Source organism: Giraffa tippelskirchi, chromosome 1 (genome assembly GCF_054371585.1).
Source record: "Giraffa tippelskirchi isolate mGirTip1 chromosome 1, T2T-mGirTip1v1.2.pri, whole genome shotgun sequence".
Classification (NCBI taxonomy): domain Eukaryota; kingdom Metazoa; phylum Chordata; class Mammalia; order Artiodactyla; family Giraffidae; genus Giraffa; species Giraffa tippelskirchi.
In genome coordinates, this window is record NC_137275.1 from 189,388,657 (window position 1) to 189,412,805 (window position 24,149).

At 43.9% G+C, this 24,149-nt stretch overlaps 1 protein-coding gene across 5 annotated transcripts in view; it reads left to right on the forward strand.

Moving 5' to 3' along the window:
- The window catches only part of DOCK5 (dedicator of cytokinesis 5), a 261,149-nt gene that overhangs the window by 68,192 nt on the left and 168,808 nt on the right, over positions 1-24,149 (forward strand). For all 5 annotated transcript variants that reach the window (XR_014060920.1, XM_081516237.1, XM_081516228.1 and 2 more), the window contains one exon: positions 3,187-3,270. Coding sequence is in view for 4 of the 5 variants with exons in the window: in XM_081516237.1 (XP_081372363.1) it covers positions 3,187-3,270 (84 nt within the window). In the remaining variant the exon portion in view is untranslated. The remainder of the gene's footprint in view (positions 1-3,186; positions 3,271-24,149) is intronic.

The following is a 24,149-nucleotide window of genomic DNA, read 5'->3' on the forward strand; positions in this document are numbered from 1 at the left end:
TCCCAGCCCACTTCATCAGCCTGCCCTTGTTCTGAATTCATAATACAGTCTAAAAGCTCAATAGTTGATCACCTCCAACATATCTCTAGGAGCTGTGCCAAGACTATGGAAGAACACATATTTGATTGATTCTCTTAAAAAAGAAAGGCCGCTTGGACATGTATACACTACTATATTTTAAATGGGTAGCCAACAAGGACCTACTGTACATCACAGGGAACTCGGCTCCATGTCATGTGGCAACCTGGATGGGAGGGGAGTCTCAGGGAGAAGGGATATATGTATCTGGGTATGTATGGCTGAGTCCCTTTGCTCTCCACCTGAAACTATCACAACATTGTTGGTGGCTATATGCCAATACAAAATACAGCGTTAAAAATTTTTTTTTTTTAAAGAGGCCACTTGAAAATGTGAGGCTGGTGGTCTGCTCCTTTCTTTCCGAGATAGACTGTGATGGAGGCCAGAGTCTACAGTCAGTCTGCTGAACCAGGTGGATAGCCGGCTCAGGAAAAGAGCAGTAGGTAACAGCTACTGCTCACGACGGGCAATGGCTGGGTTACCTTTTTTCCCTTTTTAATGACCCTTGTGGGATCTGGCAAATGGATTGATGGGTTGAGTGACCAGCCTCATGTTCGTCAGAGCTGCAGAGATGGGGAATCTCAAGGGCTCCTTGGATCCTCAGGTGCATGGATAGAACCCAATCTCTAAGGTGGTTCTTTCTCCCTGAAGGGAATCAGCTCACTCATGAGAGAGGGCAAGAAATACATTTGCTTTAAAAAAAAAAAAAAAAAAAAAAGTTTACTGAAGTCTAATTTACATACCATATAATCCACCCATTTTAGGCAGATAGTTCATTGATTTTGAGTACATATGCAGAGTTTGGAGACCATCAGCACCACCAAATCCCATTTTAGGATGTTTCCGTCTCTCTAAAGCTCCCTGGTGCCTGTTGTGCTCAGTCACCATTCACACCCTCAACCCCAGGAAACAATGAAATGCCCTATGCCATTGACAGCTATTGGCTTCTTCTGGATACTACAAATAAATAAATAGAAGCCTAATATATTTTGTGCATATGACTTTTGTTTCGCGTAATGTCTTTGAAGGTCATAGTTGCAGTGTGTTCATAGTTCATTCCTTTTTAAAAAATATTTATTTCCATTATTTGGCTGCACTGAGTCTTAGTTGTGGCATGCAGGATCATTCATTGTGGCATGTGGGATCTAATTCCCTGACCAGGGATCAAACTCGGGCCCCCTGCATTGGGAGTGTGAAGTCTTAGCCACTGGACCACCAGGAAGGTCCCTTTTATTCCTTTTTATTGCTGAGTAATTTCATTGTGTGGACAGACCATATTTTACATATCCATTGATTCTTCAGTGAATGAGTTGTTTCTAGTGTTTGGCTGTCATAAATAATGCTGCCATATTGGCTTCTTGTCAATGTCCTTACAATGTCCAATGACCACAAGCTTGGTGTGGTTTTTTCTTTCAACAGGATTTTTTTCTGTCACAGATCTGAAGGCCAGACATTGAAAATCAAGGTGTTGACCGCCTGTGCTCCTTCTAGAATTCTCAGGGAATTCTGTTCCTTGTCCTTTCTAGCTTCTCGTGGTGGTGCCAGTCCTTGACTTGAGGTCACGTTACTTCACCCTGTGCCTCCAGCCTCATGTTGCCTTCTCTTCTGTGAATCTCTTAAAACTCCCTCTGTCTCTCTCTTATCTGGATACATAGGATTGTGTTTAGGCCACATCCTCAATTTCCAGAATAACCTCCTCTCCTATCTTTATCTTATGTGTTTTGCTACCTACGGAAACACTCGCACATTTCAAAATCTGATGTGTGTATCTTTGGGGGGTTATTTTTCTGCCTACCACAGTGACTTTGAATATTCACATGAAGTTGTGTTGACATGTTTCCCTTTCTCTTTGTAAATAACTAGGAGTGGAATTTCTGGGTTGCATGTTAATTTATGTTTAACTTTTTAAGAAACTGTCAAACTGAGAGGTTATATCATTCTACATTCTTACTGGTAATGCGTAAGGGTTCCAGTTTCTCCACATTCCTGCCAAGTCTGCCTTTTAAAAGTTATAGCCATTCTAGTGGGTGTGAAATTGCAGCTCCTTGTGGTTTTTAATCTGCATTTCCCTGATGACTAATGGTTGTTGGACATCTTTTCTTGCGCTGATTATTCATCATATACAATTCATGGTAAAATGTCTCTTCAGAACTCTTACCTATTTTAAAATTGGATTGTGACCTTCTTTTGGAGGTACAAGAGTTAGTCTGCTGTTTTTCACAATCTGGTCCAGTCTTGAGTGCTGTGCTGATGGAGGTCACCTTGATGAGAAAGCGCTGAGGTGCCCCATTTCCATAGGATGCCTAGAACTGGGGGCAAGGAAGCCACTGGGGTTTAGTTTATTACTGGGGCGCGGTGGGGGGGGGGATGGATGGGACTTGCAGTTGGCCCTTAGGCTGCCAATTACTGTCAGGGAAGCCAGGAGATGGCTCGCCCTGTGGCCAAGAGATCAAAAGCTCAGTGGTATTGTAGGCTGATAACTCTTATTACCGTTGTAATTAAGGAGTTGTGTCTGTAATGATATATTTACTCTCTCACTTCCCATACTATACTATTAAAAATCCCTGGTATAGGTACCACATCTGAGTGTCTCAACACTCTGTCTCCAGTCTCTAGCACAATATGTGGAACATAACAGGCAACCAACCAAAAGTTGTTGGATGGAGGAATGACTAAAATGCCAGCAGTGGGCATCCAGGAGGATGCTCTCTGCTTTTTAGAGGGGGATTCACCTGAAATGATTCAAGAGGTGGTTATTTGTTGGAGAAGTGGTTCAATAACTAAAGTATGTGCTCTTTTTTAAGTTGCTTATTTTATTTTTAATTTTGGCTGCGCTGGGTCTTCATTGTGGCACATGACAGCGTCTCTTGTTGCAAAGCACAGGCTCTAGAGTGAGAGGGCTCAGCAGTTGTGCTGCACGGGCTCAGTTGTCCTGTAGCGTGTGGGATCTTCGTTCCCTGACCAGGGATTGCACCCGAGTCCCCTGCATTGGAAGGCGGACTCTTAACCACTGGACCATCAGGGAAGTTCCCTGGGTGTGCTCTTTGATGACTTGTATTTTAAGTGCCACCGATGCCATCATTTCTGTCTTCTGTTTCTCCTTTCCAGCGATCTATAACTATAATGCCTCTCAAGATGTGGAGCTGTCCTTGCAGGTTGGAGACACGGTTCACATCCTGGAGATGTATGAGGGTAAGTCTGGATGGCCTTCTGCCAGATGCATGGGGAGGCCCGAGCAGTGTGGGTTACTTACTCATAAGGCTCTTGGAGCAAACATCAACACAGTTTACTTCCTAAAGCGATGCTAGTAAAAATCTAGGAAGCGCTTAGGGTATTCAGTTTTGTACCAGGGTGGTTTCAAAACAGCCAACTGAGTGCACGAGCACAGACGTGCCCAGACACCAGAATCAAAATATGTGACTCTGCATTCTGTCAAGTTACAATGCTCTTGTGTATAGCCCATCCTATTTAATTCTGATGACAGTCCTCTAAGGGTGGCAAGGCAGTGTTTGTTTTTTCTAATTAAGAAAAAATATATATTCACAGACTTTCAAAACTTAGAACTCTTTTTAAAATAATTTTGTTTATTTTTGGCTGTGCTGCGGCTTGTTGCTTTGCTTTCTCTAGTTGCGGTGAGCAGGGGCTACTACTCTTCGTTGCGACTCTCGAACTTCTTGCGGAGTCTTCTCTTGTTGTGGAGCACAGGCTCTAGGTGCGTGGGCTTCTAGTCGCAGCACACAGGATCATTGTTGTGGCACATGGGCTTCACTGCGTCACAGCATGGGGAATCTTACTGGACCAGGGATTGAACCCCTGTCCTCTGCACTGGCAGCCAGATTCTTATTCTCTGTGCCACCAGGGAAGTCAAAAACTATAGAACTCTTAAAAATTACACAAATACCCCACGCTCACTTTTATAAACGTAGGAAACATAATGCTTGTTTTATAGTTGAAAAAACTGATATTCAGAGACAATAATGTACCTCGTGTCATACAACTAGTGACAGAACCAAGTGAAATGAGACACTGTTAGTTTCTAGTGGCTTCTCATGAAGCAAGACCCTAATATGTGAAAGATGATATCTTTTCACAGGTACTGTGAATAAATAGGGAGAGGATATAATTCAACTGGGCTTTTCAGGTGGCACTAGTGGTAAAGAGCCTTCCTACCAATGCAGGAGACTCAGGAGACACAGATTCTATCCTTGGGTTGGAAATATCCCCTGGAGGAGGGCATGACAACCTACTCCCATATTCTTGCCTGGAGAATCCCATGGACAAAGGAGCCTGGGGGGCTTTGGTCCATAGGGTCACAAAGAGTCAGACACGACTGAAACAACTTAGCATGTACACATAATTCAACTCAGGTTCAAAAAGGCAAAACAATTTATTTCTTCATAAAATTCTCTTAGATAAAATAATTAAATTGATTTTTAAAAAAAGTCGTGACACTGGATGCAGAAGGCCCTGGCTCCAGAGGAGACAAGTGCATCACTGGGCTGATGGAAGATCAAAGGAAGGGCGGCTGATGAAGGGGCTCTTTCTTCTCAGTTCTGAATGTTGCCAGACTTGGGGAGAAATGAGGGAGAGACTTACTGGTGTTGGTGAAATTCTTTCAAAGAATTAGGTCGGGGCGACTGTAGGTGCAGAAAGCCTTCTAGTATATTTCCTGCAACTAGATCGGGTTGGGGGGCGGGGCGTCCCAGTTAACCTGTAAGTGGACTGTTGGACAGTATCCAGGGCTCTCGGCTCATCTGAAGAGCACAGGTCATGGGTGCACCCATGCCACCCCACCCCAGACTTCTCACTACCACTCAAGCTCCCTAAATCCTAATAGAACTCTAATGTTGCCACATTTCTAATCCAAATGCCTGCTGCTGCTGCTGCTAAGTCGCTTCAGTCGTGTCCGACTCTGTGCGACCCCATAGACGGCAGCCCACCAGGCTCCGCCGTCCCTGGGATTCTCCAGGCAAGAACACTGGAGTGGGTTGCCATTTCCTTCTCCAGTGCATGAAAGGGAAGAGTGAAAGTGAAGTCGCTCAGTCGTGTCCGACTCTCAGCGACCCCATGGACTGCAGCCTATCAGGCCCCTCCGTCCATGGGATTTTCCAGGCAAGAGTACTGGAGTGGGGTGCCATTGCCTTCTCCGATCCAAATGCCTAGAGCACAACAAAACACATCTCTAGGCCACTGACACTTGAGGATCAAGGCAAAAAACTGAGAATCCATTTATTCTCTCTGAAGATTGGGGTAGGAATGAGGTGGGAAGCGAGACAGATTTTTCTCATATGGTGAACTTCCCTCGTGGCTCAGATGGTAAAGAATCTGCCTGCAGTGCGGGAGATCTGGGTTCGATCCCTGGGTTGGGAAGATCCCCTGGAAGAAGGCATGGCAACCCACTCCAGTATTCTTCCCTCGAGAATCCCATGGACAGAGGAGTCTGGCGGGCTACAATCCATGGGGTCGCAAAGAGTCAGACGTGACTGATCAATTAAGCACAGCACAGAGGCTTGTTAGGACAAGAACTGTGAATTTGCAGGGTCTGGTCCCAGCACATAAATGGTTGTGATGATGGCATGGTGATGGTGGTTTTCTAGAATCCAGTGCGGCTTCTGAGGTTAAGACAGACAGACACAAGATGGGGAAGAGGAGATGGGAAGTTAGAACGACAGGAAGTAGGGCTCAGCCTCAGAAAAGCTAAGCTGTCTGCTGCATTGCATAGAAGACTCCACTGTTACTGCTGCCTCCCTTTGGTTTTAGGCAAAGAGTTGGTAGTTTGCATTATCCTTCTACTTTTCACACACTTCACACTGTTGATGTGCAGCTTCTGCAGGTGGGGGGGAGGGAGGGAGGGAGGGCTGTGCACGGTCTCTTCCCACTCTGCTGTCTCTCTTCCATTTTTATTCGCACCATCTCAGGTCCAGTCAAATGTCAATTCTGTGGCATCAGCAAGACATAATAGGGATAATCTACTTATATTCTTAAGCTCCTTTGCATATTAAACACAGTCTTACTAGGTCATGCCACTTGGTCAGGGGCCTGATCAATCCATTCTACTCTTTATGGGCTTCCCTGCTGGCTCAGGTGGTAAAGAATCTGCCTGTAATGTGGGAGACCTGGGTTTGATCCCTGCGTTGGGAAGATCCCCTGGAGAAGGGAATGGCAACACACTCCAGTATTCTTGCCTGGAGAATCCCCATGGACAGAGGAGCCTGGCAGGCTGCGGTCCATGTGATCACAAAGAGTTGGATATGAATGAGCAACTAAGCACAGCACATCACCCTTAATGGACACACATTTTTCCATTGTACACATAAGAGGCATGTGTTCAGTTTTCATGGGCTTGAAAATAAAGTATATTTTACTGGTATTGGGTATGAATTCTATAGATGGCAATTAGATTCTGATTTTATCCCCCCCCCCCCAGATTTGCTATATGCTAACCTTTCTTTTGCCATTTCTGTTACTGAGAGAACTGTATTAAATCTTCCACCGTTATTGTAGTTTGGGTCAGTTTATGATTTGACACATGTCATATGGTTTGACATATGGTTTCAGGTTTTTTTGCTGTCTGTATTCTCAGACCTGTTTTGAGGTGCATACAATTTTGAAATTGTTATATTAGACAATCCCAACTTTTAATTCCTGTTTATAAAGCTTTCATCGTTGTCTCCATCTGCAATATGCTGTCTGTTTTGTCTGAAATTGCAGCTAGTTCACGGGCAGTGCCAGGGCTCCCCTTTTTGTCCTCCTGGCCCCACAAAGCTGTTCTAAATGCTGCTCAGACACTCAGGGATCTTTTCTTAATTCAGCAGATGCCTCAAGAGGAAAGGAGCTCCCAGTGCTGTCTCTTCTTTCTGAGTTTGGTCTTTTTCATATCTAGACCTAGTAATTCTTCACTTTACTGTGTTAGCTCTTTCTGTGTGCCTGTTGTGTGCGTATGTTATAGTTAAGCTTTTCTAATTGACCTGCAGAGTGTGGGAGCGAAGAGCATACCGTTGATCTGAAATCAAGTGGCTAGTATCTATTAAATACATTTTCAAAATTCTTTTTTGTTTTGTTATCATTATTGGCCTTGCTATGCAGCATGTGGGATCTTAGTTCCCTGATCAGGGATCAAACCCACGCCCCCTGCGTTGGGAGCATGGAGTCTTAACCACTGGACTGCCAGGGAAGTCCCAGAATTCTTTTTTCATTTTTATGTGACACAAGCATGTTTCTGGAAATAGTTGATTAATGTACTTTGTCCTCATAGGATTCACATTAATGGTCATTTTAAGTGTGCATACTTGTTATATTTTACTGAGCAATCTCCCAATTGACCAATGAACATTCCTCAAAGTAGCACTCCTACAGACCAAGGTGAGGTGGTCACCAAGCTTGGTTGAATATAAGTGTAAACACACAAACACGTCTATTGTAAATACCTTCCAGAGCTTGAGTCCAAAAGCCACAGTGCACCTGATGTATTACAACTCACACGGCAGTACACTTCCTGGAAGCACTGGCCCAGTCAACAGAGAGAGTCATGCAAAAAACTGTTACTTGAACCCTGCTCTGTCTGGATTATGATGATCCAGATGCTGTGGGTCCTCACAGCAAGAAGCAGATTTTCTTGTTACCATGAAATGCCTGGGGGCCTGCCATAGAATTCCTTCATCCCAGAGAAGGATGTCAGGGACTTCCCTGGTGGTCCAGTGGCTTTCCCAGTGACTCAGTGGGTAAAGAATCCACCTACAATGCAGGAAACACAGGAGATGCAAGTTCAATCCCTGGGTGGGAAAGATCCCCTGGAGGAGGAAATGGCAACCAACTCCAGTATCCTTGCCTGGAGAATCCACATGGACAGAGGAACCTGGCAGGCTACAGTCCATAGCGTCACAAAGAGTTGGACATGACTCAGCAACTAAACACACACGCAGCAGTGGTTAAGACTCCAAGCTTCCAATGCAGGGGGTGCAGGTATGATCCCTGGTTGGGAAACTTAAGATCCCACATGCTGTGTGGTGTGGCCAGGGGAAAACTTTTTAGTTTTGTATTTTTCCTTAAAATTTTTTTTTAATTGGAGGATAATTGCTTTACAACATTGTGTTAGTTTCTGCCATACCTCACCATGAATCAGCCATAAGTATACATATGTCCCCTCCCACTTGAACTTCCCTCCCGCCTCTCAAGGTTGTCACAGAGCACCAAGTTCAGCTCCCTGCATCATATAGCTAGCTAATTCCCACTGCCTATCTGTTTTATATACGGTAATGGATGTGTTTCAGTGTTACTCTTTTAGTTCGTCCCTCTCCTTCCCCCACTGTGTCTACAAGTCTGTTTTCCATGTCTGTGTCTCCATTGCCTCCCTGCAAATAAAAATAAGGACATCAGTGCCCGTTCTATAAAAGTGGATACGTGTCAAGGTGTGAATGGGGGGATTTAGAGCATGAGCTTTTTCACTTCATTAACAACCAGGTGGCAGATCAGCTTTTTACAGAGATGATTATACTGGCTTAAGTTTTAAAAGTGTGTATTTTATGGGATTAATTTTTTCTAATGGCACTCACCTTGCCAGATGCAGCAATAGATTCTTCTATCTGCTAAGTACCTTGCATTCTTGGCTGGATTCTCAAATTCCTTGATTATTGCAACCACTTCAGGACACAGTGAGGGCAGGAGTGCTTTGCAGACATTCAACATGAATGAAATGCTGAGTAATAACTTGTGTTCTAGCCCTCCTCCCCCCATCTCCTCTTTAAAAAAATAAACAAAGTAGAAACACCCACAGTACTGCCAGATGGAATTTAAGGGTGGTGCTGGCATCATTTCATGGCTCTGGGGTGGCGGGTGGGGGTGTGTCTTTCAGTTTCCTGTCTTCCTGACTCCAGGGGGTCCTCCCCTCAGACACCCTGCCCCACCCTGCCTTTGAGATAGTTGCATACCAGACCTGGGTGGGCTCTTTAGGCGTGGGCATGAGCCCACCTTTCTAGAACCCAGACTTGAAAATTTCTTTGCTGCCCACAACCTGCAACAATACTATGCAGGACTCTCTTTCTGTTGTTTCCCATCCTATGGTTCAGTGAATGATTCTCCAAGTGGTAGCTCCTTGGAGGTCTGCTCCTTCTTCATCCTCGGGACCCCTGCCTAGCATGGCTTCTATACAGTAGGTGCTCAAGTCTATTGAATGAGTAAAGATAAATAGGAGACCAAGGAAAGCTAGAGTGGAGAGTAAGGGGTGTGTGGGGTCACCCCACACAATCACTGGTAGTATAAGGCAGGGCTTTTCTCCTTCCATGGCATTGCAGCATTGCCCTGCCCTATACAGACTACGTACAGAAGGATTTGGTTATCACATGAGTTGCTTTTTAAAAACATGGTTTTATTGAGATAGGTTTCAAATACCATCTAGTTGACCCATTTCCCTGGCAGTCTAGTGGGTAAGACTTCACCTTTCAGTGCAGAGAGTGTGGGTTCAATCCCTGGTTGGTAAGCTGGGATCCCACATGCATAAAACAGAAGCACTATTGTAACGAATTCAATAGTTTTTAAGTGTTCCACATCAAAAAAAAAAAGTCTTTTTAAAATAGGGGATACAATTTAATGACTGTTTACAAAGCACTCTATTCACAGAATAGGGCAATCATATCACTCTACTTTCAGAATGTTTTCATTAACCCCCAAAGAAACCCTCTACTTGTTCATGGTTATTACCCCCCAGCTCCAGGCAACCACTAACCTAATTTCTGTCTCTATAGGTCTGCCTATTCTAAGACATTTCATGTAAGTGAAATCGTGTGACATGTGGTCCTTTGTGACTGGCTTCTACTTAAAATAATCTTCTGGGGTCTCATTCATGTTGTAGCATGTGTCAGTACTTCATACCTTTTTCTTTCTAAATAATATTTATTGAATGCATAGATCACATTGTATTTATCCAGTCATCAATTGATGGACATTTGGGTTGTTTACACTTTTTCGTTATTATGAATAATGCTACTGCCCTGAACTTTTACGTACACGTTTTTATGTAGATACATGTTTTCATTTCTCTTGGGTGTATCCCTTGGAGTGAAATTGCTGGCTCATATATGAGAATTAGACCATAAAGAAGGCTGAGTGCTGGAGAATTGATGCTTTCTCACTGTGGTGCTGGAGAAGACTCTTGAGAGTCCCTTGGACAGCAAGGAGATCAAACCCAGTCTGTCCTAAGGGAAATCAACCCTGAATACTCATCAGAAAGACTGGTGCTGAAGCTGAAGCTCTAATACTTTGGCCACCTGATGCGAAGAGCTGACTCATTTGAAAAGACCCTGATGCTGGGAAAGATTGAAGGCAGGAGGAGAAGGGGATGACAGAGGATGAGATGGTTGAATGGCATCACTGATTCAATGGACACGAACATGGGCAAACTCCGGGAGATAGTGAAGGACGGGGAAGCCTGGCGTGTTGCAGTCCATGGGATTGCAAAGAGTCGAACATGACTTAGTGACTGAACAACAACGGCAACTCTGTATTTAACCTTTTGGGGAACTGCCAAACTTACTGCTTGAGCTTTGGCTGTAAAACAGGAGACCACAGTCCACATGAGCAAGTATTCCATCCCTCATCGCTTATCACAGTTTCTCTCTGTGACCTTGTCCCTGAACATCATTTGTTACTAAAGATAAGGGAAGGGAGTGGAATTGACTGAGAAGATATATACTGCTCATCTTTCATAGACCCCCTCCATGTTGCTTTCAGAAACTTTTTCAGGAGACAGAAATCCTCAAGGACCAAAGCAAGTGTCCTTCCCTTTCTTCCTCTGTGGCATTGGCCTGCCTGCAGCAACTGGCTTGTTTTCGCTTCTTTATCCAGACGAAAAGATTTGTCAGTGAGACCACTGTTCTCCATCTGAGTGTTCTTTCCTCCCCCAGATCCATGAGCACGAGTGAGAAAGCACTGAGACCCAGGAGAGATTTCAGCTGTGGTCATCTATCCATTCAACAGGACTCACTGAGCAAGTATGCTCCTATGTGCCAACGACATTTATTGAACACAAGAGATGTTACAGCACTGTTACCTAAGTGACAAAATGGCCAGGTTCCTGCTCTCTTAGGATTTTCATTCAAGGGATAGATAAGACAAGTGAACAAAATATGAGAGTAAGAACATTCAGATTCTTGTAGGTCCTGTGGGGAGAAAAAGATGGTGTTACATAGACGAGAGAGGTAAGTGAGGGTGGTGAAGAGGGAGAGAAGGACCACTTTTTAAAAAAAACTTATAGTTTTTTATTGGATTATAGCCGATCAGCAATGTTGTGACTGTTTCAGGTGAACATGAAGGGACTCAGCCAACCATATACATGTATCCATTCTCCCCCCAACTTCCCTCCCATCCAGGCTGCCAAATATCATTGATATAATGAATACATAATGAAATGAATACATTGTAAATCAACCATTCTTCCCTAAAACTTAAAAAAAAAAACCTCTCCAATGGACCATATGATACAGTCAAGTCTTATCAAAGTCTTTCAGAACTTCTGATTTGAAAATTGGTATCATCACCTCCTCCTGTCCTGTGAGTCAGCCTGGTAGTCTTGTCATCCCTTTATTGTTCCTTTTTGCTGTTCACTCCCTTCTCTATCTCAGTTCCTTCTCCGTTTGTCCAGTCATGGCCAACGACCATAAAACAAGTGAGAGAAAATCAAGTTTGATTTAAAAAATCAGTCCTTAACAGCATGTATAAAAGTTTACTGGGTATAAGCTGAAATAAGGCGTTCGATATATTTGTAGCTTTCATTTACTTTTGTCACCCTATTAGTCACAGTAATGGGAACTTGATCGTCATTCAGAATCCATAGCCCTACCACGTTCTAGTTAGAAAAACAATCACCTTTCTCAACCGTGAATGGCAGTGTGCCCAACAGCCTGGGTTTTACAACAAGGATTGCGTGCAAACAGTTTGCCTCCAGCCTTGAACGCAAAATAGGCCCCGTGGTGTTTTGATGAGTGCGCCGGTCATTTCCGACATCTGTTTGACCTTCACCTTAAGGCCACCTGGTCAGCTACTACTCCTGGGGACACGTGTTCCCGAGATGTGTTTTTCCATAGATGTTTGGCAGTAGGAGTGTGTTTACAAGAAAAACTAATTAAAAAGTAGAGTTGGTGAAAAGTCTCATCTCAGGTTTCATCTTTTTATGTTTTTATTGGAGTATGGTTGATTTCCAATGTTGTGTTAGTTTCTGCTGTACAGCAAAGTGAATCAGTTACCCATATATTAATATATCCATTCTTTTTTAGATTTGTTTCCCATACAGATCATTACAGAATATTGAGTAGAGTTCCCTGTGCTATATAGTATGTCCTTATTAGTTATCTGTTTAGTATATGCTAGTGTGTATATTGCAGTCCCAATCTCTCAATTTATACCTCCCCTACCTCAGGTTTCATCCTATCTAAAAGAGAATGCCTTCTCTTCTTTTTCATTTTGAGATATATTCAAGCGTGCTTCTAAAATGCCATCTTGAAAACTTACGTTCTTGGCATATAGGCAAATGTAGGATCTTTTAGGATCAGGGTGAGGACCTTTTTCTTTTTAAACATTTTTATTATTTGTTTTTGGCTATGCTGGGCCTTCGTTGCTGCTCGGGCTTTTTTCAATTTGTAGCGAGCAGGGGCTACTGTCGTTGTGGCGCTCAGGCTTCTCCCTGTGGTGGCTTCTCTTGCTGTGAAGCACGGGCTCTCTAGGGTGTTCGAGCTCCAGTGGTTGCAGCTCCCGGGCTCTAGAGCACAGGCTCAGTAGTTGTGGTGCTTGGGCTTAATTGCTTCGCATAATGTGGGACCCTCCTGGATCAGGGATCAACCCCGTGTCTTCTGCATTGATAGGTGGTAGATTCTTTACCACTGAGCCACCAGGGAAGCCCCAGAACCTTTTCTGAGTGGAGCCTTCTTTGGGTTACTTCATCATGAATTGGTACTTGGTATTGGCCCATTTGGGCAGCTACCCATGTACTGAAACAGCCAAGCTCGGCCTGAAAGCAGAAGTGTATTGGGAATGTTCTGGAGGAAGGTTCTTGGGAGCTTCTGGTGTCCCATAAATTTTGGTCTCCAGGGGATCTTGGTGGGATCTAGGGGTTGAGAAGGAAGCAGAGTGATGAATAGGTTATTTGCATCTCAGGCACACCCATTCACACTTCTGATTGTAACGTTTGTCAAAAAGTGCCTTCGGTGTCTCATCCCCACTGCAACATACAGCACATCAGGCCATCGTGGGTCTGGGTAAGACTTCGTGAAGTATTCATGGAAAGAAAAAGGCCTAGAGGAAAGTTCAAAATTGATTGAGGGCAAATTGGCATTAGGTAGTTCTCTTGGTTTTATCTGGAGAGAGAAGTAAATAGATGTTTCTGCTTTGCTCATGGTAATATGAGTAATTTATGACCTTTAAAAGCATGTAAGGAGGCTTAAGCATCATAAATTTTAACTCTCTGCTAGAGCCACCCCCATTTTATTCAACCCATGGAGGCAAATCATTCCATAGAAAGTGATGTTACAGCACAAAACAGAAAGAGACTCACAGACTTAGAAAACAGACTTATAGTTGGTGGGGGTAAGGATGGGGGGAAGGGATAGTGAGAGAGTTTGCGACAAACATGTACACACTGCTTTATCTAAAATAGATAACCAACAAGAACCTACTGTATAGCACAGGGAACTCTGCTCAATGTTTTGTGACAGCCTGGATGGGAGGGGAGTTTGGGGGAGAATGGATACATGTATATGTATGGCTGAGTCCCTTTGCTGTCCACCTGAAACTATCACAACAAAGTTAATCGACTATACCCCCCATACAAAATAAAAAGTTAAAAAAAAATAGAAGTGTTATAAGAGTAGAAACCACAGTACCTATAAAACTTATGTGCCCCAAAGTAGTATTAACTGTACCTAGCAATAGCAGGAGAGCATCAGTTCTTTTCTTGGCCTCCTCCCGGTATAACTCAAGCTACAAATAGGGATGGACAAGGCAAGACAGAATAATCTTGTTACAGATTATTCATCTAACCCTTATATTCTGTATAGGCATCCTCAATGATTGTCTTTTTAACAGGAGTATTAAACGTGTGTGTATTTATCTTTGACAATAGAAGTAGATTTTATTTTCTTTTAACTGGGGTATAGTTGCTTTACAATGTTGTGTTAGTCTCTGCTGTACAACAAAGTGAATCCGCTATATGTATACTTATATCCTCTTGCTCTTGAGCCTCCCTCACCCCCATCCCACCCCTGTAGGTCATCACAGAGCAGGGAGCTGAGCTCCCTGTGCTGTATAGCAGCCTCCCACTAGCTATGCATTTTACACATGGTAGTATATATATGTCAGCGCTCTGTCCCAATCCATCCCATCACCACCCACCATGTCCCTCCACCTGCGTGTCTATTCCTGCGCTGCAGATCGGTTTGTCTGTATCATTTTTCTAGACTCCACATATGTGCATTAATATATGGTATTTGTTTTTCTGACTTAATTCACTATGTATGACAGACTCGACGTCCATCCGCATCCCGACAAAGCATCCAATTCTGTCCCTTTTTATGGCTGAGTAATATGGCTCAGGCAACAAAGAATCCATCTGCAATGCAGGAGACCTGCGTTCTACCCCTGGGTCAAGAAGATCCCCTGGAGAAGGGAATGGCTACCCACTCCAGTATTCTTGCCTGGAGAATTCCATGGACAAAGGAGCCTAGCGGGATACAGTCTGTGGGGTCGCAAAAGAGTTGAACACAACAGAGTGACTAACACTTTCACTTTTCAGTATTGCCAAATAGATTTTAAAATAACTGTACCTGGCAGTTTAGTTCATCTTCTAAGTGGCAGAAGAAATGAACAGTAAATTCCTGACTGTGAATGCTTATTTAGTTTTCACCATGCAGGACTAAGTATCTGTTACTGTCATTGGAATTAAAGGATATGGGTCGAGGAGACTTTTTCTTCTTTAAATGTCTTCCTGGCAGATTCACTGCCCACTGAGGGTTCAACCAGGTCTTAGAGTCACCTAGTCTGGCGACCTTTGAGTTCCTTTGGGGCTGTTTTCAGTCTCTGCTCAGGCCCTGGGTATGCAGCACTATGTTGTTTGGTTATTCTAGCCACTTGTCATATGGTTTTTCTGTCACCCAAGTTGTTTCTTCTACTTTTTCTTGTTCTTTCCATTAAGTCATGTTTTCTACTCTTCTCTTGGAGGAGGGAATTGTTCTGTTGGAAAATAAAAGTATATATTCTTATTAGCCCTCAGGGTGAAGCTTCCCCCAGCATGATTCCAGCATCTATATTGTTGCTGATAAGTACTCAGTCCTGTTCGACTCTTTGCAACCCCATGGACCATAGCCCACCAGGCTCCTCTGTCCATGGGATTCCCCAGGCAAGAATATTGGAGTGAGTTGCCATTTCCTTCTCCAGGGGACCTTCTTAACTCAGGGATCAGTTGCCAGTAATAATTTAGAGAGGTTCTGCTCCTTCCAGGGAGCACAGACACACGCCTCAGAAATCAAGTGAATGAGAACCCCATATATAGTCCCCTACAGTCATTAGCATAGGAAGTAGGGTGGCCCTACGTGAAGAAGTAGATCCCTCTATTATGTCCTTGAGTCCTCACTGCTCTGGCTTTGGCATTTTCCATTCCTCTATGTGCCAGGCATTGAGTCAAGGGCTTTCATAGACTGCATCTCAGTTCTAACAATCCTGGGAGATCAGAGTTACTGATGCCTGTTCAATAAATGTGAATATCAAGACATTGAAGACATTCACAAGCTGTGAAATGGCAGAGGTCTCATTCCCACCAGGGGCCCCTGGAATCCAAAGAAGAGCATTCTTTCCACATTTCAAGGCCTTTGGGGAAACAGCAGTTCTGTTTTGAACATAAGGTACAATTTTCCACAGAGGGTGAAGTTCTTTTGCTATTTGAATGACGGTCAGATGAGTTGCCGGCCACCCCAAATGTATCAGGGTGAGCTCTTTCTGGACTTCTCTCCCTCCGTGGCTCTTCCACACAAACTTGTCCCTCTGGCTGGTGGTTTCCTCCCTGCCCCCTGAGCTCGCCGTGTGCTTGGACCCACTTCACCCTCAGTGCAGGGTGCTCATCAGCCTTCCACACCCCTCCTCCCTGGCCTGATTTCAGCATCTGGCTTCCTCCAAGTGGGTAGGCAGATCTGTTTTTTGGGAGCCTAGCAGAATCATCTCCCCCTACATCCAGAGAGATTGGTCCCCCTCCTGCAGCCCACACACTCTGGGGAAGAATGACTGAGGTGGTGGGCAGTCGTCATTGACTGTGTGTCCAAGCCCCTCAGGTGTGGTAGGTGGGTCAGGAAGGACCAGACTAGCAGAGAGGTCTCTGCAGGGGTCTCTGACACCCACCAGCCTGTGGCAGTCTCTCCCTCCCTGTGTGTCTGAGACAGGCCCTGGGCTGTGCCCTCCTGCCTGAGTTAGTAAAGAGGGCGCATGGATCAGATTCAGCCATCTTTGGCTCTGACACTCTGGGAACGTCCCACGTGGTTTGTATTTCAGCTCTTCTGATGTTTCGCCACCAGGACTTTTTAAAAAAAATTAATTATTATGGTTGCATTAGGTCTTCATTGCTACTCACAAGTTTTCTCTAGTTGCGGCGAGCAGAGGCAACTCTTTGTTGCGGTGCATGGGTTTCTCATTGCAGTGGTTTCTTTTATTGTAGAGCATAGCCCCAGTAGTTGTGGCTCATGGGCTTAGTTGTTCTGTGGCTTGTGGGATCTTCCCTGAGCAGGGATTGAACCTGTGTCCCCTGCATTGGCAGGTGGATTCTTAATCACTGGACTGCCAGGGACATCACACCAGGACTCAATGTTGTCACCAGTCTTGGGTTCCACCTCTGCACTGTTGGTCTTTTCACACCCTTGGTAGTGTCTTTTCACCCCTGGCTCTCTGGGTCCACAAAGTGGGGACCTGTGGTTCACAGCATTGTAGCCTTGCTTGTTCATTTTTAGGAGGCATTCCATTGAGGAATTTAGAGCAGGTTTCTAGGAGACTGGAGGGCTTTCCTAACAACACCTGACTTGTCCTCTGTGCGAAGGCTCACATATTTCCAATGCCTCTGCCCGGGATCAGGTTCCTGTCTTACTGGAGCCTCTGGTCCCCTTCAGAAATGAAGGCAGCTTTCATCTCTCACGTCTCATCCCAATGTCCTCAGGAGGCAGTGGTGGTTTCATTGAAAAAGCAGTCAGCACTGGAATTCCAGAATTCTTTCTATTGACAGATGGATGGATAAGGAAGTTGTGGTATGCATATACAGTGGAATATTACTCAGCCATAAAAGGGACGAAATTGTGACATTTGCAGAGATGTGGGTGGACTTAGCCTGTTATACAGAATGAAGTAAGTTAGAGGAAAACAAGTATCATATATTAACATATATATATGGAATCTAGAAAAATGGTCTTGATGAGCCTATTTGTAGGGAAGGAATAGAGACATGGACATGGGGCCTTAGGGGACAGTGGGATGAACTGGGAGAGTAACACTGACATATACACACTCCCACGTGTAAAATAACTAGTTAATGGGGACCTGCCGTATAGCACAGGGAGCTTAGCTCAGTGCTCTGTGATAACCTAGAGGGATGCAGTGAGGGGTGGGGTGGGAGGGAGGCTCAAGAGGGAGGGGATATATGTATACACATAGCTGATTCATGTTGTTACACAGCATAAACTGGCACAACACTGTAAAGCAATTATTCTCCAGTTAAAAAAAAGCAGTCTGCACTGAAATTCCAGAAATCCTGGTTAACTAGACATGCAAGTTTATTATGACTTCACCCTCACCTGTCTCCTTCTGTTCTACTAGTAATTAGATTAGAAATTCTTCCAGATCAGGAGTGAATGTTTTTGGAGTCCCAAACTCCTGAATCAGCACCTCCCATCCCCAGAACCTAGCATTGTTCCTTGTAAAAGCAGGCCTTCTTCAATATATCCCATTTGATGAAATGATTCCTCATTTACAAACCTGTATTCCTTTCTCTTCCATTTTGCAAATATCGGTGCTGATGATAACAAAATCAATCTAAGAGAAAGTTTCAGCAAGTTCATTGCTACTGCAGAGGAAACTGCATGTGGCATCCATTTATTTCAGCTTGCTTGAACTGGTTGGGTAAGTTAGCGAAAATTCCACCACGGAAGAGTGGAATTAGTGCCAGGAGCCAGAAGGACAAACAACTGTCAGGATTACTTTGCTTTAGAAAACAAAGAAAAGGCCACATCTAGCATTGAAGGAGAAGGCAATGGCAACCCACTCCAGTACTCTTGTCTGGAAAATCCCATGGATGGAGGAGCCTGGTAGGCTGCAGTCCATGGGGTCACAAAGAGTTGGACACGGCTGAGCAACTTCACTTTCTCTTTTCATTTTCATGCATTGGAGAAGGAAATGGCAACCCACTCCAGTGTTCTTGCCTGGAGAATCCCAGGGATGGCAGAGCCTGGTGGGCTGCTGTCTGTGGGGTTGCACAGAGTCGAACACTACTAAAGCAACTTAGCAGCAGCAGCAGCATATTCAAAGGGAATGGGCAAACCAAAGTCAAGAGGCTGATCAGACTGTTGGATATCTTTTCCTTTCCTCTCACTGAGCTTCAGAGGGTCTGTGAGTCACAGAGAGAGTTCCTAGTTTTGCAGGAGACATTTGTGTATGTCACCTCTCCTGTCTGTTGGCTGTAACTTGAATCTGCTCCTCCTGTGGGTCCACCACCTGGACCAGGTCCCTCCATCTGTCTGAGGAGGTGTGTACTGTTGGAAAGAAGTCGTGTCATCACCATGTCTTGTGGGCAACCAGAACAAACCTCTGTTAGCTGTGGAGTTGGATTTTGCAAGGGGAAAAGAAAGGAATGTTTTGGTGAAAGGATGTTTGAGAGATCAAAGCCTTCCTACCTTGAAATGAATAGTTGACCAATGGGAGTCTGGCAGAACTGGTAAGCACAGAACCAGGATGGAGACCTAGGCTTTTGGGTTTCAGTGAGTCTTTCTCGTAAGAAGTGGTGTCTCTTCTGTCCCTGGCCTTCTAGGCAGGTGCTCGGGCCCCACCCTGCTCGGCCACTGGGTGAGGGATCTTGGAGAGAAGAGAAGGATGGCTCAGACCTTGCAGTCAGTCTTGCCCCAGAGGAGCAGATTTTAGGGGCTCCTCCATCAGTCTGTTCCATCCGTGGCCATTAGCTGTAGGAGTTCTCTTTCTCATTAATGTATTCATCCGAAATGTATTGAGTGTCTGCTGTGTTCCTGGTACCACAAAGACACGACTCTTTCTTGTTCATTCAAGAAACAAAAGACAGAAACCGCCATCTTTCTTTTCCGCTGACTTGCTGTGCTTGTGTCTATGGGGTTTATACTGAGAGCATTCTGTGGCCAAGCTGCCCCCCCACCCCCGCACCCTCCCGCCAGGAGCAGTGAGGGGGCGGGGAGCTATGAAGTGTGCCCTAGGAAGCCCATGTTCAGATCCTCATCTTAGCTAGTAAGTCACTGCTTGACTCTGGACAACCTTTTCAGTTCCTTGCCTGTGTTTCCTCTTTTTTAAGGTGAGGGTGTTAAATTTCTGTGAACCTCAGTTCTTTGGAGCTCAGACTTCCAGCAGTTACTGCACGTGCCTGACTCAAAGGCACAAAATCGAGCTCAGATTATTAACCTGTTGACCGATTGTCTCGCCAAACGATACGAAAGAATAGAATTGCCTCTGACTGTCTTTGCCTCCCTTTGCTGTCTGCCTTTGAACTTAGTTTCAAAAACCCCACTGAGATGGTCCTTGCATTCAGAAAGTGGACTTCCTGAACCCCAGTGGCTCTGTGCTGCCTTCAGACAAAGATGTAGCAACTAAGTCCAGTAGAGGTTTGCCATCCTTCCCAGCTTTCCTCTAGGGAGGGACCTCAGGCTTGTCTCTGCGGGACACTCACTGGGAATGGGAGGACAGGCCATAGCCATGGAAACCTGACAGGCTCACCTGGCCCGCAGGGAATGGAACCTTCGACCTTGGACTAGTTAACTCTGCTTCACCCAGTGAGCTACCAGGCCAGTGACACATAAACAAAAACAAACAGGATTTAGCCCTGGCTCTTCCTCCATCAGGATGGCCTAGCCGTGTAAGGCACAGACCTGCCTTCAGGTTGCAGAATCCTCTGAAGGTGTGGGTTCGAATCCCACTCCTGACCAGCCAGGCTTTGGGCTTCCCTGGTGGCTCAGCGGAAAAGAATCTGCCTACAATGCAGGAGACATGGGTTTGATCCCTGGGTTGGGAAGATCCCCTAAAGAAGGGAATGGCAACCCACCCCAGTATTCTTGCCTGGAGAATTCCACAGACAGAGGAGCCTGGCTGGCTACACTGCCCAAAGAAGGTGCATAGAAACCATGGCTCCCTATTTCTTTCTTGCCTTTAATTCCTGGGAAGGTCAAAAATTATGATTGTACAACAGTGCGAATGTACTTAATGCCAATGAACTGTGTACTTTCAAATAGTTAAAATGTTAAAATTCATGTTAGGTATATTTTACCACAATAAAAATAATTTATTGATGGAGGGAGCAGAGAGGAAACAGATTTATTCTGGGACTGCAAAATGAGAAATTTTACAAAATGCTTCATGCCTTACACATGTAAATGATGCTTTTATGGTTCAAAAAAAATCTTCCAAGTCAGTAATTGCCTTCAGCATATTCATAACCCTGCCTTTGTGTGCCAAGTGTCTCCAAGCATTACCATTAAAGGACTTTTTGTATTTCATTATTTGTTTACAGTCTATTTCCTTCCTCCTTGAAGACAGTGTCTGCCATGTTAGGGTTGAATAAGTGTTTTATGTATAATAAATGAATGACCACATTAGCAATGTGAATCCTCAGCAGAGAGAATTTTCTGTCCACGCATGCTGAAGTAACCCACCTCCACTTGTCCCTTTTGTTTAAATTGAAGTATAGTTGATTTACAATGTTGTGTTAGCTTCAAGTGTACAGCAAAGTGATTCAGTTAAAAAAAAAAACATGTATATTTATTGTTTTTCACATTCTTTTCCATTTTTAGGTTATTATAAAATATTGAATGTAGTCCCCTGTGCTAGACAATAGGTCCTTGTTATCTATTTTATGTGCAGTAGTGTGTAATGTTAATCCCTAACTCCTAATAATTTATCCCTCCTTCCTACCTTTCCCCTTTGGTAAACATAAATTTGTTTTCTAAATCGGTGAGTCTGTTTCTGTTTTTGTAAGTAAGCTCATTTGCATCATTTTTTAGACTCCACATGTATATTTGGGATTTCCTGGTGACTCAGACCATAAAGAATCTACCCGCAGTGCTGGAGACCCAGGTTTGATCCCTGGGTCAGGAAGATCCCCTGGAGAAGGGAATGGCTACCCACTCCAGTATTCTTGCCTGGAGAATCCCACAGGCAAAGGAGCCTGGCAGGCTGCAGTCTGTGGTGTTGCAAAGAGTCGGATACAGTTGATTGACTAATACCATTTATAAGTAATGTCATATATTTATCTTTCTCTGACTTACTTCACTTAGTATGATCTCTGGGTCCACCCGTGTTGCTACAAGTGGCTTTATTTCATTCTTTATTATGGCTGAGTAATATTCCACTGTGTATATAAACCACATCATCTTTATCCATTCATTTGTTGATAGACACTTAGATTGCTTCCATGTCTTGGCCGTTCTGAATAGTGTGGCAGTGAATGTTAGGGTACATTGTCACTCTTTGCCTAATAACTTTTAGCCCTTTATGAAATGACTTTTTTCATGTCCTTGTGTGTTCACATGTTTGTTTTTCTCTTCCCGTTAAAAAATGAGACCAAGTATGACAAAGATGTTATAGGTCTTGCTCTTCTAAGCATCTTTTTGTTGAATGAGTAAATGAATCTCCAGTCTGGGATTGAACTTTTAGAAATAGCAGTACTTGTTCAGAATCAGTTTTGGAGCCCCAAACAAGGAAGATGAACAATGTCATTGGAGAGACACAATACCAAGTAAAAACAATGGAGGAATTGGAGTAAAACTCTGATTTTTCACATGTGGCTGAAACTGGTTTCAAGGTACTTTCCAACAAAAATATTCAGTAATACTTGAGCAATGCCTTTATTGTTGAATTCTGTGTCACTTTGAGGTGGATACTTCGTAATGTTCCTTTGATCGCTTCAGTTCAGTTGCTCAATCATGTCCGACTCTTTGCAACCCCATGAACTGCAGCATGCCAGGCTTCCCTGTCCATGACCAGCTCCTGGAGCTTGCTCAAACTCATGTCCATTGAGTTGGTGATGCCATCCAATCATCTCATCCTCTGTTGCCCCCTTCTCCTCCTGCCTTCAGTCTTTCCCAGAATCAGGGTCTTTTCCAAGGAGTCAGATCTTTGCATCAGGTGGCTAAAGTATTGGAGTTTCAGATTCAGTATCAGTCCTTCCAATGAACACCCAGGACTGACTTCCTTTAGGATGGACTGGTTGGATCTCCTTGCAGTCCAAGGGACTCTCAAGAGTCTTCTCCAACACCACAGTTCAAAAGCATCAATTCTTTAGCGCTAAGCTTTCTTCATAGTCCAACTCTCACATCCATACATGACTACTTGAAAGTCATAGCTTTGACTAGACCAGACCTATGTCAGCAATGTAATGTCTCTGCTTTTTAATAATGCTGTCTAGGTTGGTCATAGCTTTTCTTCCAAGAAGCAAATATCTTTTAATTTCATGGCTGCAGTCACCATCTGCAGTGATTTTGAAGCCCAGAAAAATAAAGTCTGTCACTGTTTCCCCATCTGTTTGCCATGAAGTGATGGGACCCGATGCCATGATCTTAGTTTTCTGAATGTTGAGTTTTAAGCCAACTTTTTCACTCTCCTCTTGTACTTTCATCAAGAGGCTCTTTAGTTCTTCTTTGCTTTCTGCCAAAAGGGTGGTGTCATCTGCATATCTGAGGTTATTGATATTTCTCCTGGCAATCTTGATTCCAGCTTGTGCTTCATCCAGCCCAGCATTTTGCATTATGTACTCTGCATATAAGTTAAATAAGCAGGGTATACAGCCTTGATGTACTCCTTTCCCAATTTGGAACCAGTCCATTGTTCCATGTCTGTTTCTAACTGTTGCTTCTTGACCTGCACACAGATTTCTTAGGAGGCAGGTCAGGTGTTCTGGTATTCCCATTTCTTTCAGAATTTTCCACAGTTTGTTGTGATCCACACAGTCAAAGGCTTAGGCTTAGTCGATAAAGCAGAAGTAGATGTTTTTCTGGAACTCTCTTCCTTTTTTGATGATCCATCAGATGTTGGCAATTTGATCTCTGGTTCCTCTGCCTTTTCTAAATCCAGTTTGAACATCTGGAATTTCATGGTTCATGTACTGTTGAAGCCTAGCTTGGAGAATTTTGAGCATTACTTAGCCTAGCGTGTGAGATGAGTGCAATTGTGTGGTAGTTTGGACCTTCTTTGGCATTGCTTTTCTTTGGGATTGAAATGAAAACTGATCTTTTCCAGTCCCGTGGCCACTGCTGAGTTTTCCAGATTTGCTGGCATATTGAGTGCAGCCCTTTACAGCATCATCTTTTAGGGTTTGAAATAGCTCAACTGGAATTTCATCACCTCCACTAGCTTTGTTTGTAGCTTTTTGTTCCTTTGATAAGTTTACATTTTTTAATGTTTTTTAGAAATTACAGTGAAATGTATATACAGTGAAAAACACTCATCTTAGGTACAATCAAGGAATTTAAACAAATTGAGTGCACAACATGTGCCTAATACTCCAGTCAAGATACAGAGCATTCTCCATGCTCCAGAAAGTTCTGTCACCTTCTTCTGTGCAATTCCCACTTTCAAAAAAAAGAAAAACACCACTGTTCTAATTTAGATCACCATGGATTGATTAGTTTGCCCTTCAGCTTTATGTAAATGGAATTATTCATGTCTGTTTTGGTTAGTTTCTTTCATTCTGTATAATGTTTTTTAGGTTCACGCATGATGTTGTGTATAGCTGTAGTTCATTCCATTTTATCATTTCCCATGTTGCTAATTATTTTCTGCCATGTGCTCTCCTTGAGTGCTTTTACCTAGCTCTGTCATCCTCTGAGATCATC